This window comes from Phalaenopsis equestris, unplaced genomic scaffold (assembly GCF_001263595.1).
Source record: "Phalaenopsis equestris unplaced genomic scaffold, ASM126359v1 Scaffold001343, whole genome shotgun sequence".
In the NCBI taxonomy this organism is placed as follows: Eukaryota; Viridiplantae; Streptophyta; class Magnoliopsida; order Asparagales; family Orchidaceae; genus Phalaenopsis; species Phalaenopsis equestris.
The window spans coordinates 548,385-562,203 of record NW_018165782.1 but is presented as its reverse complement, the minus strand read 5'-3'; the positions used below and the strand labels follow the sequence as shown (position 1 = coordinate 562,203).

At 35.1% G+C, this 13,819-nt stretch overlaps 1 protein-coding gene across 2 annotated transcripts in view; it reads right to left on the bottom strand.

Moving 5' to 3' along the window:
• The window catches only part of LOC110034100 (heat shock 70 kDa protein 16), a 43,533-nt gene that overhangs the window by 14,010 nt on the left and 15,704 nt on the right, over positions 1 to 13,819 (bottom strand). For both annotated transcript variants that reach the window (XM_020738364.1, XM_020738363.1), the window contains exons 3-4: positions 7,920 to 8,015; positions 7,713 to 7,832 (exon numbers count right to left, since the gene is read on the bottom strand). In XM_020738364.1, coding sequence (XP_020594023.1) covers positions 7,713 to 7,832; positions 7,920 to 8,015 — 216 coding nt within the window. The remainder of the gene's footprint in view (positions 1 to 7,712; positions 7,833 to 7,919; positions 8,016 to 13,819) is intronic.

The window sequence follows — 13,819 nt, the reverse complement described above, 5'->3', positions numbered from 1 at the left end:
TATATATATATATATATATCTGCGTGTGTGTGTGTATATATGGATGGATAGATAGATAGATAGTATTATGTAATGATGGTTTCAAACTACTATAAAATCTCATTTTTTGCATTGAATCATGGATATCCACATTTTAAGATAATATCGCATAATTAGGTCACCATTCAATGAGGCTTGAACTATTTAAAATTATCTCACCTGTGATTTTTGCCCAGCTGCATCTACGGAGAAGTGGACCTTCCTCCGTAACTTAGTGAAATCTCTCCCCTTGATAAATGGACAGTCGCCAAGTCTAACAATTTAAAATCTTGTGCTCTCTTTCTAAAATAAGAAAAGACTAGGCATGAAAGGTCCCCTCTCCTGGAGAACAAGTCCTATGTCTCTCAATGAACATTATTCTCCAAGTGTCACCCATCAATGTCACAATGAGATTTTATCATTCAATATTTTTTCTCTTATTGACACATTGAGTTTCCAGGAAGCATGAGTGACCAATTAATAGGGCACATTGGTGAGATATATCCCAAATTTATTGATTCTTATAACCCTGCCAACAGCTCCTACATCACCCAGGCAAAGTTCATGGAACTACTGGCGAGGGATGGTATGCTTCAATCCAAAGATGGCTCATCCTCCACGTTGACTCCTAAATTTAAGCACTTTTTGGGGGCTAAGCATGTTCCCAAAGAGAAGAATCAGATTATGAATCTTCTCATGAAGTATGACAACTTAAATGCCAACTAATTTTTTTTTTATATAGAAAAAAGCCTTGAATGCCCTCCATCCATCACAATAAAGGTCTTGGTACTGACTCCTCTCTCATTAGCACCGCATCATGTTCTCCTACTCAATAGCTCCTTTCCTTCTATCCTCCAGTCTCTACTACTATTCATGGTCAACTTCCCAAATTGAGGATCCACAAGCTCCCTACCATCCCAATATTATCCTAACAGTGGGACATAGGTAACTTCAAATGACAAGTCCATGGACAACCTAGCCAATGACAACACCCCAGCTCAAACTTATTCCAAATTCCCATTGGCTAGCATGTCTCTCTCCCCACAAAGCTAGTATCAATAGTGATAGCTCATGTTAGATTTCCTCGTCAAAGAAACACAAATTGGAAAGAAGTCAACATTTCCAATAAAATAACCAGCATTTTTGGCCCTGCACTTTGCCCTGTCAATGTGAAACCTAAATCCACCTTAATGGCTCAAGACGACTCAATTTTTTAGGAATCATTTCCAATGGAGTTGCTTCTCTAGCAACTCCCTACATCATTGACTTATTCCTTCCCAATAGTGCCAAAAAAAACACACACACATGAGATCAATGGTCCGCTTTCTCTTCATCCTTCTGATAACATAGGCTAGCAAATAATAACTAAGATCAATGACAGCAATGATTGAAACCCTAAAAATGGGTATATAGTAGTCAACTTGAACTTACATAAAAAAATTGAAAAAGGGAAAAAAATTTTGAAAAAGGGAAAAGGAAAAAGTGTGATGCCTCATTTTCATGCTTAGCCATTGTCATGTGCATGTCAGGATGAACGCGCAACTCCAATACAGTCAACCTCCACAGGTCATATTGGACCCATTAAGCCTACCTAATTGACTTCAATATTTTGAATGTATTGAACTTAACTCTCTTCTACTTTTCAAATACGCAATGCTCACAAAAATTTAATTCAGTAATGCTTTGGTCATCAAGGAGTCCTCTTTTTCTAATTCAATCATCTCATTCTCACAAATGTGCCCAATGTGTACATGGAAAATCTAGTTGCTTCATCATCTTAATGAAATAAGTAATAACTATTGCAATAACTACCACTATAAAGAATTATATAAAGCATATAACCCAATTCTACCCCTTTATCATAACAAAAAAATTTTACCGACCTTCAACATAATATTTATACCATTTATCATCAAGATTACTAAAGAAAATTAAATTACTTGACCTGGCCCGGAGTTTGGAATTAATCAAGACGAAACCTAACGGTCGAACAAAAGTAATTAATTTTTTTTCATATTCATTTATCATTTTACAAATGAAAGAGTCACTACTCAAATTAAATTAAATCAGTATATTTAAATTTATCTCGTTATTGGTTGTCCGCATCTTCTATAAATATTTTTTCTTCTATCGCTTATCTTTTAATACTTAATTAAACTTGAAATGTTAATTTAAAACAACAGTAAGCTAAATAAAATTAATGAATACTCATTCTCCTAAACAACAGTAACACATGGGAAAAGAAAACAATATGCATTCCATTTAAGTTTTAAACAAATCAATATAAATATTTGAGATGTTATTTAATGAATCTTATTATATCAATAACGTATCTATATTATTATATATCTATACAACCGTCACAGGAGCATCTCTAAAAATTGTACCACTTAAAATACTTCAATATCAATATTCTTTGTTATTTACATGCACGAGTACTTTAGTGTTCCTCCGTTAGTATCATAAAGAGGTGACTTCATCATATTCAGTCATGCACATACAAGCAATCAGTATAAACATATCATGTGTTCATCTCATTTAATTCAATATATTATATATAGCAGTAAACAATGCATTATAGTAAGTAGCTACAAACATTCATAATAATATGACCAATAAAAAAACACATATAAATTAAATAAAGCTTGTACCAATATCATCAATTACTAATGCAAAATAGTTGAAAATAACCAAAATATTATTATATCTTAAAAATACAAGAACCAACCTCAATGTCGATTAATTTGACCTGACGTCGACTCCCCTAAAGTTAGAAGTCTAGCAATTAGCTTTTCATTATTTAAATATTACATTTTATTACTTCATTTTATGTAAATTCAAGTTACACACACACACATATATACATATTTATAATATATATATATATATATATATATATACACACACACACACACACACACATGGCGAACCCTAGTGTCATTTGGCTTCGGGCTTCCTCTCGCGTCGTCTGCTTCTTCTTGCATCGTCTGCTTCCTCGCGTCTCGTATGGCGAGTGCTCCTGCTCCGGTCGTGCCTGTGTCTGCGACAGAGCTGCTCGAGCCTGCGTCTCGTCTGCTGACAAAGCTACACGACCTTGTTGCGTCTCGTCTGCCACAGAGCCGCTCGACCGCTCGACATCCTGCTGCGTCTCCTCTGCGCAGAACCACCCGGTCTGCTCAGCTCTGCCTCTGTCGCCTGCGACAGAGCCTTTCGCCACTCGTGCAACTTCTCACTGTGCTGCAGGTTGGCACTGGCTGCGGTAATGGCCTCAGGGCTTTCCTACGCCGCCACTCTCGCCGGCGATAAACCCCCCCCACCCTTCTCTGCTCCGCCAAACCCTTCTAGCAACTCTCATTTTCCAAACGCAACTCTCATTTTCACCTCGCAGATAGTGTGGTACTCCCGCAGATTTACCATGATTCTGTTGCAGGAAATGACGATTGCAACCTCATAAGAAAAGTAGAGAAAAAGGCGGGCAAACCAGCAATTTTTTTTCTTAAGCTGAAATTTCAACTCGCGCAGGAAAATATAAATTTACACTAGTTGGAAAGTTCCAATTAGATTGCCCTAAGGTGGAGATCATCATGAAGGTTTTTTAAGATTTCAAACTTGTTGGGGATTGGCATGTGGGTCATTTCGATGGAAAGCATGTTATGATACAGCTGAGCACAGAAGATGATTACACGAGAATTTTCTCAAAGAAATTCATCACAATTGAGGGCAAACATATGAAATTGCTCAAATGGACCCCCAATTTTGATCCCAGTCAAGAACCCTCAATTGCACTTATCTGGTTCTCATTACCTGAACTCAAGCTTCATTTATTTGACCTAACTATCTTATATGTAATTGGGACTATCCTTGAAAAACCTTTGCAGGTAGATTTTCCTACAATTTATTTCTCAAAGCCCTCTATTGTAAGGATATTGATTGAACGAGATATTACATTACCAGATGTAGAAGAAGTCTGACTTGGATGAAGTCTGACTTGGAAGTCTGACTTGGATCTGCTCACAATGATTATTGGCAAAAAATCATTATGGAACAAAAATCATACTATTGAAAGTACTGCAAGATGTTTGGACGCCCACAGGAGAAATGTTTCAGATTGCACCCACAGTTGAGAGCCAATAGTCAAAAGCAGGAACACACTATTAGTCCACCTCATGTGCCTGAACACGCTCCCAACAAACCTGACAGCCAACCTAAGGAGGGGATCACCACAAGACATGAGTTGGTGTCTGCCCCTGAGATCCCTTTTCCTGACCATACTACAATGGATAATGCTCGAACCGAAAATCAGGATAGTCTCATAGCTCCTATTCAAGAAACATCAGGTGCAAAGGTAACAATTCACACTTCTCGGCGGAAGAAGAAAGCTGGGGCTGGGGGCTCACTCTAACTTGGAAACAATGGATGATACTTTGGTGACTCCTGACAATGGCACATCTCTTCAAAGTTTGTTATCTGGTTCCGCTCTTAAAACTAGAAGAAGAGGCAGGACTAAACTGGCTCATCCCTAGCTACTTATTTTCTACATGTTTTAAATTTGTTTTATATTTTATTGAGTCAATCTGTATCCTTTTGTTGGGTATTATTGTACTTGTATCGTATGGTTTGGTGCCTTTTTTGGGTTCTTCTCATACAAATTTTATGTATCATTTTCTATTTCAATAAAATCAGCCCTTGGGCTTTTCATAATATATATATATAGACACACACACACATATATACATATACTAAAATTAGAAGTCCAAAATTCTTATTAAATACATACATACCTTTGATAAAGCCCTACGCACGCGGACCCCCGTCTTCTCTACATGTGAATGCTAGTACGACTAGTTGGTTGGGGAGTGGTAATAGGTGGCTGGAATGGGCAATTGGGGTTTGCTGAAAACAGCAAAGGAGGGGTTGGAACTGTAATGGAAGCGAGGCAGAAGGCCTAGAACAGTAGCGACAACGAGGTGGAGGGTTGGGACTGCTAGGGGCAGCAAGAGAAAGGTTTATGGACTGCAGGATAGTAAGAAAAGTGCTATCTTGTGCAGGGACAACGAGGACAAAGGCAGTTTAGGTATCATAAATTTATCCACATCTGCGGTCTAGGTATTTGATTTATCCACATTTGCTTAAATTTCTCTTTAGAAAATAGAGTATCATAAATTTTATCAAAAATAAGTGCCCTCAATCATATAAGATAATATCTCTAAATATTGCATGTGTCCATTTTTGAGACCTCCCTTTAAAGGTAGTGAGGTACTTAACAGTAAACAACCACCAAGTGGGAGTACAAATATTGTTTCAAAATGCAATTTATTGGTAAGACTTTTCGTCATGTATAAGTATATTCCAATTTCAACCATAATGCACTCGTTGTCTTCTCCTTTAAGACATCCTGTAAATTTTGATTTGATAGTTTGAGATAAAACCTTTCTATCCTTCCATTGCTTATTTGACATCCACAATTAGGCAATTTCAACAAATCCTAGTCATATTATGTAAAAATGCAATTGCGTGAAAATAACCCGCATTTTAACCTAACAAAGTGAATATATGGAGTTGCAATCCAAAAAAAATTTCATACATCATTGTTGTCATCATTGAAATAAAAAAAGACGCTATTATACATCATGTTATAAAATTAGTGCAATAAACAATGAAATTATGTGAAAAAGCAAAGACAAAAAAACCTATGACAATAGTAGGAGAATTCATTTTATCGAAGGAAAAAGTTATAAGTGTCGGGACCCATAAAACTGAACTAATTCCTTGTACAAAGAAAAAAAGTATTTATAAACCTTCTACAAGACTTTTATAAAGAAAATATTAGAGAGGGACCAATAAAGCAAAAATATATGGATTGCAATCTAAATACTATTATAAGATTAATTTGTAGGTAGATGTCATTAATCTATGTGCTAGTAATTTCCTATTAAGTCGAGCGGGGCCCACATAATTCAGGAGATTTACCAACAATCCATCCTATCAGTCTCTCTCTTCTCTCTCTCTCTTCTCTTCTTTCTCCATTTTAAGAGAAGCAAGCATTCATCTAGTACTTAATTACCATTAATTGAAATCACTTTCAATGCATAGTCAATTTTTGGTTTTAAAAAATCACTTAAAATCCTTTATTTACTTGTTATATTTCTCTCTCTCTCCAATTACCACACTCTCCCTAATAGGAATTAGCTCAACCCAAAAACTCCTCTTTCTCGATGAACATCCTCATTCAGAACCATCCATTAACTTCATGATGAGATTTGATCATCCGCAGGCAGTAACATTTTTTACATCAATATTTTAAAATTAGTAATCACATATTTGATCGTCATTCTATCATTTCAATTTCTAGGCCTCTGATCTTAATATTGCCTTAGGAAAAGACAAATAAAATAAAAAAATTGCAAAGAGGAGATAATCCATTACCTGTTGTCCTTGGAACACGTAATCACAACAAAGAAAAACATATCAGCTTCAGAACAAGAACTATGGAGTGCATTCATGCATCCACATTTTATAAGAAATAACGTTCATAAGATCATTTCCATGCATCTCAATGATATAGCAAGAATATCCACAGCCACCCAGAAAAAAACCATCCATCATAAAGGGCGCTCATCTGTGCCATGCAACAATACATCCTATTTTTCCATTATCATGCCTTAACCAAATCAGATGTTAATAATATTGACATAAAAAAAGAATAAAAAGCTTCAAATCTAAAAAAACAGGCACAAATTTGGAATACCCCCAATAGTAGGCACATGACCCCTATTATTTTTATACTCAAATGTGAGAGAAAAATCAATAATTGCTTGAACATTATGCATTCATAAATCTAAATGCGATTGCGCACATGAATGCACGAGATATTCAGATGCTTATGGCGCATATTCAAATGACCGTTATTTCAAAATTGGCATATATAACAGCATGCTCTGTGAGTCTGTCAAACAACTTGAATATATTTCTGCATTAATCAAGTGAAATTGCTATACTATAATATCATATGCATTTTTAACATTTTATTTATCCACTGCAGTATCATTTAAGCAAACATGCCGGTCTTGGGCAAAACTAAGATGAAATTCATTAGATTGTTGTCATTTCAAATGTTGTGATGGCCGGATTTGTAAACTAACTGCAATATTTAAAGTAATAGAAAATCTCCACAACCACTAAATACTTTAGCAAATTCCCTATTAACCCACAGCCACACCCACCAGAATCATGAAATTGCACAAAAAAAAAAAAAAAAGGCTTACATTAAGTTCAATAGATTATTGAGGTATCTTAAAAATAATTTAATCCATTTTCATTAGTAAGATTTCAATAATTTCAATAAATTAAGAATATTAAAATAAATGTTTATATTTTTTTGGGAGGTTTCATACCCATGACTTCTTACTGGAGATGAAGAGTCGTGACCAATCAGCCTCAAGTCAGTATTAAAAATGAATGATTACGGGAGCGCAATTTAAGCTAGATAAGCAAAATAGGGTAATTAAACAAAAATTTATAGAACTATTGAAAAAGTTAACCATTATTCTCTTATGGTTTTTTAATGTTTTTGCACCTAAAATTGTAACCTGTCTAAAAATTAAAAAGACATTGCGACGGTAAGAAAGTGATCCCCTCAACATGTAGTTACAGGGTATTAACAAAGAAAATTACTGAAAACATGAATGACTAACGTGATTAGACGTTGCAACCGCTCCATTCTCAGTAGAAACTCCTGTAGTTGTTTCAGGTTCTGAATTATCCAAATCTGTCTGGCTTGTGCCCCTCGGAAGAGTCATCTCATCGTCAATCAACTGAATTGCAGCATTCAGAATTTTCAATTTGATGTAGAAGTAATGTTTATAAGAAAATAAAACATCATGCAAATTAAAGTTACTTACTGTTGCTGATTCTACAAAAACAATTCCATGCAGATTTAGCCTAAGCTTGACTTTCAATTTGGTTTTATCACTTTGAGAAGCTTGGAAAGGCCCAATCTGCATACAAAAAGTTTGTTAAAAACTCATTCATCAGGGCTGTTTGGCTGCAATTAGTAAATCTGGTAAATCAAGATTTAATAAATCCATCAAAATCCCAGATTTAGTAAATCCGGGATTTAGACTGAAACAAAGCCAAAATCAAGTTTAAGGGGAGTTGGATTTGTGTAAGCGAATTTAGACTTTTGGCTCTACCAAACAGCCCCTTTACAGCAAAACAAAATATAGCATTACCTCCGAAAAAAGAGAGAGACAGAGAAACAAGACTAGCATCTAATTGAAGATTGTTTTGAACAATTATTTGTCTATTGATTAAGCATTAAGTATCCAAATATGCTGGACTTGAATGATATGAAATCCAAGTTACTTCGCTCACTTAGGTTTCTCATATATTCAAGCTATTGTTGTTTTCAAATTTGTTGAAAAAATAGCTTGGCTCGTATAACTTTATTTTAAAGCATAAAGCCCTTATCATCCCCAAAGTAGGGGTGTACACCTTATGACCAATATGTAAATCCCTTACAGACGCATCTTATTTTTGCTCCCCCAAAACTCTCTCTCCTACCCTTAACAGTCATCTTCCAAGTTTCTAAGCACCATTAGTCCCATATAATTGTCATCATACCAACATATCCCTATCAATCTCAACACCATCGCATCATAACCCATCCACATCTCTTCCTCCAAAAAATACCGAGCCTCAAACTGTTTATCAACATTCCTAAACAGCCTCAAATTCAAGCAAAGACAGGTGGAAAAATACAAATGGGGAAATGGTTTGAAAAACAAATAAAAAAATTGGTGAAGAGTACTGATGGGTTCCTTGCGGAAGAATACCGATGGGCTCTATGCTGAAGAGAACAAAGGGTTCCCCACTGAAGAGAAGCAATCCATCCTCTTCAGAAGGCAGAAGCAAGCAATTCTACTATAATAAGTGCAGCAAGCAACAAAAATAACACTCGATATAACCATCAATTCTAGGCTGAGATACAATGGCATCTGCGGAGGAATGAGAGGGGCAAGTGCACAGATGAAGCACCCGAAGCAGTCTAATCAGCACTGTGATGGAGGATAAAGGTGGAGATCAATATATGGTTGACGGGAGGAAGATTGTTTGAGGAGATCGAAGGATGGAGAGGGACTAAGGGTGTTGAGGCTGCCATTAGCAGTAGTGTTATAGAGCTGACATTTCTGGTTGGGAATAGAAAATTTATGCTAAAAAGAAAAAATAACAGCTATATAAAGATAGTGTGCAGCCCACTGATCCAAAAAGTAGACATAATTGATACTACTAAAAATGTAAATTTTGGAAAAAAAAAACAGAGCCTCTAATTGATATGGAAATAAAATCAAGGGGATAATTAATCAGATTTCCCAGCATTATTATTTGGGCAGTAGAAATGCATAGATCAAAGGAACTGGAATCGTTAAAATCTCCACAGATTAATCAGCGAATGAAGACTATTATTGGTGGTAATTCCCAAACCCTGCTCTTGAGGCTGAAAATCAAGTCATCATGGGTTTATAGATGGAAATGGATTGTCGATTAGACACTTGATGATAAGAATGAGAATACAAGATATATGGACAATTGAATGGAAATCAAGATGTTAGATCCAAATTTGTAATATATCTGCAGATGATGACATAACCTTTACAATAAATACCTTAAGGTTTAATAGAACAATGAACATAGAGTGGATCTAAGCAGAAGAAAGAAGATATAAGTTCTTAGAGAAAAAATTCCGAGATTAATATTTAGCTTCAGGCATCAATCAAATGACGCTGTACACAGAAGTGTTGCCAACATCAACAAGTAGCTCCATAACTTAGGCTAGTAGTCCTTTGAGCCTGAGCATGGGCAAATAGGCTCCCTGAATAGATGAGAAGGTCTTGTAAATGGGCGAGTAAGCCCTGATGAGGTCATTTTATCTCTCTAATTCTATAGATTTGCCTTGAGCTGGCATGACCCTAGCTTAACTTGTCATTGAGATATTTTGATATACACAAGGGGAATGTAGGAATTGGCACCTGATTGATCAATTGTAGAAAGTAATTAATTTAAATTGTTCTAAATAAGGTTTATTTGTTTTGGGGGGTTAGTTTAGAAAGTATAGACTTCTGCTGGATGTATGAATATTTTAGGATTAAATAAACTAGAAGATAAAATAAAAATTCCATTGTAAATGTCTATGAAAGTTTGGATTCCTTAAATAAAAATCAATATGAATTCTCCTAGACCCTCCCTACCTTCTCCTCTCCTCTCTTCTCCTCTTCATACTATCGTTAGCCTCCTCAAACCATCGAAATCATCATCTATATGAAATACTAGGACACTAGCTCCACTGCCTCTTATGGAAGCTAAAAAATTTTTGTTGCTATTATGGCAACATACTGCTGAAGATGTCAAAACCATTGAACTAATGACCACTATCATAAACCTGCAAAGAAAGGAAGGAATTTATTAGCAGTCTACAAAACCTGAGAAGAAATCAACAATTTGCAAGATGTCCAAAAAGAAAATAATCTATGAATGGAGGGGAACTTATTGTATTTATCAAATAATCACAACCCTAAAGGGAAACCTTTTACAACAATAAAATTTACAATGAGGTGCTCATATTTTGATTCATAGATCATCGGCATTCTTCCCAAAAATTCCTATAACATTGTCCTATTTATTCTATTTCTCAATGTATCTTACGTCATAACATTGGGAAGATAGCACAAATCAAGTTGATATTTCAGTGTCATTCCTTGGCGCATTGTACAAATAAAAAAGGGTTACCTAGGCATTGGAGAATAATTTCTTTCCTTAGACACTCTTAAAGAGCCACAAAACAAGTGAAAGCACGAGACAGAAATATTTAAAAAATGAAATAAGGGAATGTATTGTATGAGCAAATGACTACTAAGATAGAGTTACCCAAGTCAAATTTTATTGACTAACAAATTATGTTTTTGCACAAAACTCTAGCATCCCAAGTCCTGTCCTCCTCAAATGGCTACAAGAACTAAAGCCCCCCAGTTAACTGTTGCTAATCAAAATGTGATTGTCGCTAATCAAATAAGTAGAAAGCAAGGCCTCTCAAGATAAAAATCCCAAGTTATGATCAAGCAATCAACGACTAAATATTAGATGCATTGATTAACCAGCTAGAGATTTATTTTATTTTATACAATAACGGCACAAATGATAGGTGGCTTTGCCCTATTGAAAATTATATGCCAAGCTTTTGTATGGTTGAATGCTCGCTTAGGAATAATTTAAGCTATTGATTAAACATCAGCTTTATCCATTGCCCATATGAAATGTTAGTGAACAAATGCCAATCTAAGAAAATGCCAAAAACTATCAATGACTACAAAAAGAATTTGATTTACCCTTAAATCTACCATATTTGATTTCAAATCTTAGCCAAGCCAATATAATACCAATTACTATAAAATGAAAGAACTAAAAAAAAAAATAGAAAACACAATATCATCAAAAAGAGCCTATGTCTACAAAAATAAAGAGATATACAAAAACTAACCCTTCTCGTAAAAACAATGCCTCTAGTAAGTTTTATGAGCATTGTCAGATATCTGGCCACACAGAGAAAAAAATATTGAAGTTGTGCCCTGAACTCTTCCATTTTAAAACTGGAAGGATGGAAAAGAAACAAATGGTGCAATAGTGCATAACAACATGCTAAATACCATGCACAAGACAGTCCCATCTCTCTCTAAATGATAATGCCAAAGAACAAAGCATAAGGTAGTCCTCCAATGAGGCACACATGAGCTATTACTCTAAAAATATAAATCATATGAGAAGGGACCAGCATCATCATCAATAGTGACAGAAAAATAACATTTATGATAATCCAATGCACGAATTAGAGTGAAATACCAAAACCCATCCAAGCCTTATTCTTAGGGCCGGATCCAAAATAGGATCAAGGATGAAAGAAAATTGATAGTGTAAATTCAAATTCATAACCACAAAGGACAAGTACAGCAAAACATGTAAGGAAGTTCACCTAGGTATATACTAGGCCATCTTTGGCAAGCAATATTAACACATGTAAGTTATCTACACTAGAAATCTTACCAGTGCCAATTCACCGAAGAAGGAAGGACCTTCCTATTTATGAAGGATTACAGCATATCCATTATAAACACGATTACAATACCAAGCAAGAAAAATCATCAACGTTGGCCAACAGTTCCTTGCTATGAGTTAGGAACTACGTTATCCTGGCATTCACCCATGAAGTCCTGACAGCTTGATATTCAATCTCAATAATAGGATCTGTGAGTTGCTACCAATGAAAGTCTTCATTAACAGATCCGATCATCAAATTTTCAATAATCTTAATCCATTCGAATTCTCCACAATATGCAACCCAGATATAATTATCGTTGATTTAATTAATCAAACTCTTGATCTCATCTCAGGATTGAGTGGAAGCCGTATTTTTCTATATTCTTTGCTTGCTTAGTCAAGCAGCTTCAATTATGCCTAATTTTTTACCAGTAGGCTGTGCATGAACTATTCCTTGTACAGTCGAATTTTTTGTGTCAAAAATTTTACTTTCTGTCTTCCCCATCTATATCACTAATGTTTTTACTTGTTTGTCCAATGGATGGAAAAAAAGCCTTGTTTTCTTTGTTGTGGTTAAAAGCATAATGATACATAAAAGTAGAAGCTAATTGACGAGTTTGCTTCACTAAGACCTACCACCAAAGTAGTTCATCGAACATGACATCTAGCTCATGTCAAATATATCATTAGCATATCTCTCGATGTACTAACATTTGGCTATAAAAAAGATAATATTTAAAACTTGGTCAAAAATATTTGCTTAAAAATAGAGTGATCCAACCCAAAAGTTAACCTTGTAAAATACCCATTGTAATGACTCTCAAAAAGAACAGGATGTGAAGATTGCGTTGGATACCACACCATTAACAAAATAACAAAATAATGATGAAAATTTGTTATCCTTTTTCACTCATAGGTAATGTATTCGACTAACTGAAGCTTCTCACCAAATTTCCCAAGCCAAATCTCAAATCTAGCTATCATTCAGCATTGAGAAATGAACAAGACACTTGGAAGATGATATTCAAGAAAGAGCAATTGATATACAAATAATTGATCATGCTAATTCGATAGCACAATGCCCCTATCATCTTTAATATATTAATGAACAATGCCTTACTATAATATCTCTATAATTTCGCTATCGTATATCGTACTGATAACTTGGTTTGCAGCAATTAGTGGGAGATGCGTCTGGAGTGCCTAAGGAAAGTGTTAAACCAACTGAAACATCAACTCCACCTCCATCAAAAGAAAGTCTATGAAAGTGCAAAGAAGTACCTCCTTTATCTAGATGTGAAATGTAAAGATAGATATTTATCCCTCCAAGGAGGACAAATCAAGGACTCACAAAAGTCGTACACAAGCTTGTGGAGCTTCATGAGCACCTATGAGGTCCGTAAGTTCATTTATCTACTTTCAACGCCCTCACAAGAGGAAGTTTCAATTTTAATGGAGCTTAAAAAATATAACTACTTTCTTCTAAAAATAAGCAAGTTACCAGCGCTAACCTTGCCAAATTTTCAAAGTTCAGCCGATTTGAAAGGCTAACGCAAGTGAATAAATAATGGGAGTAGTTTAATACTTAATGGAATACATGTTACATATCAATCTAAGAAGTTCCAAGGAGCACACAGAAAAATTAGCCCATTTATGACTATAAAATTGGAGTTGAATCATATGATAAAACATTAGCATTCCTAAAATTTAGGGA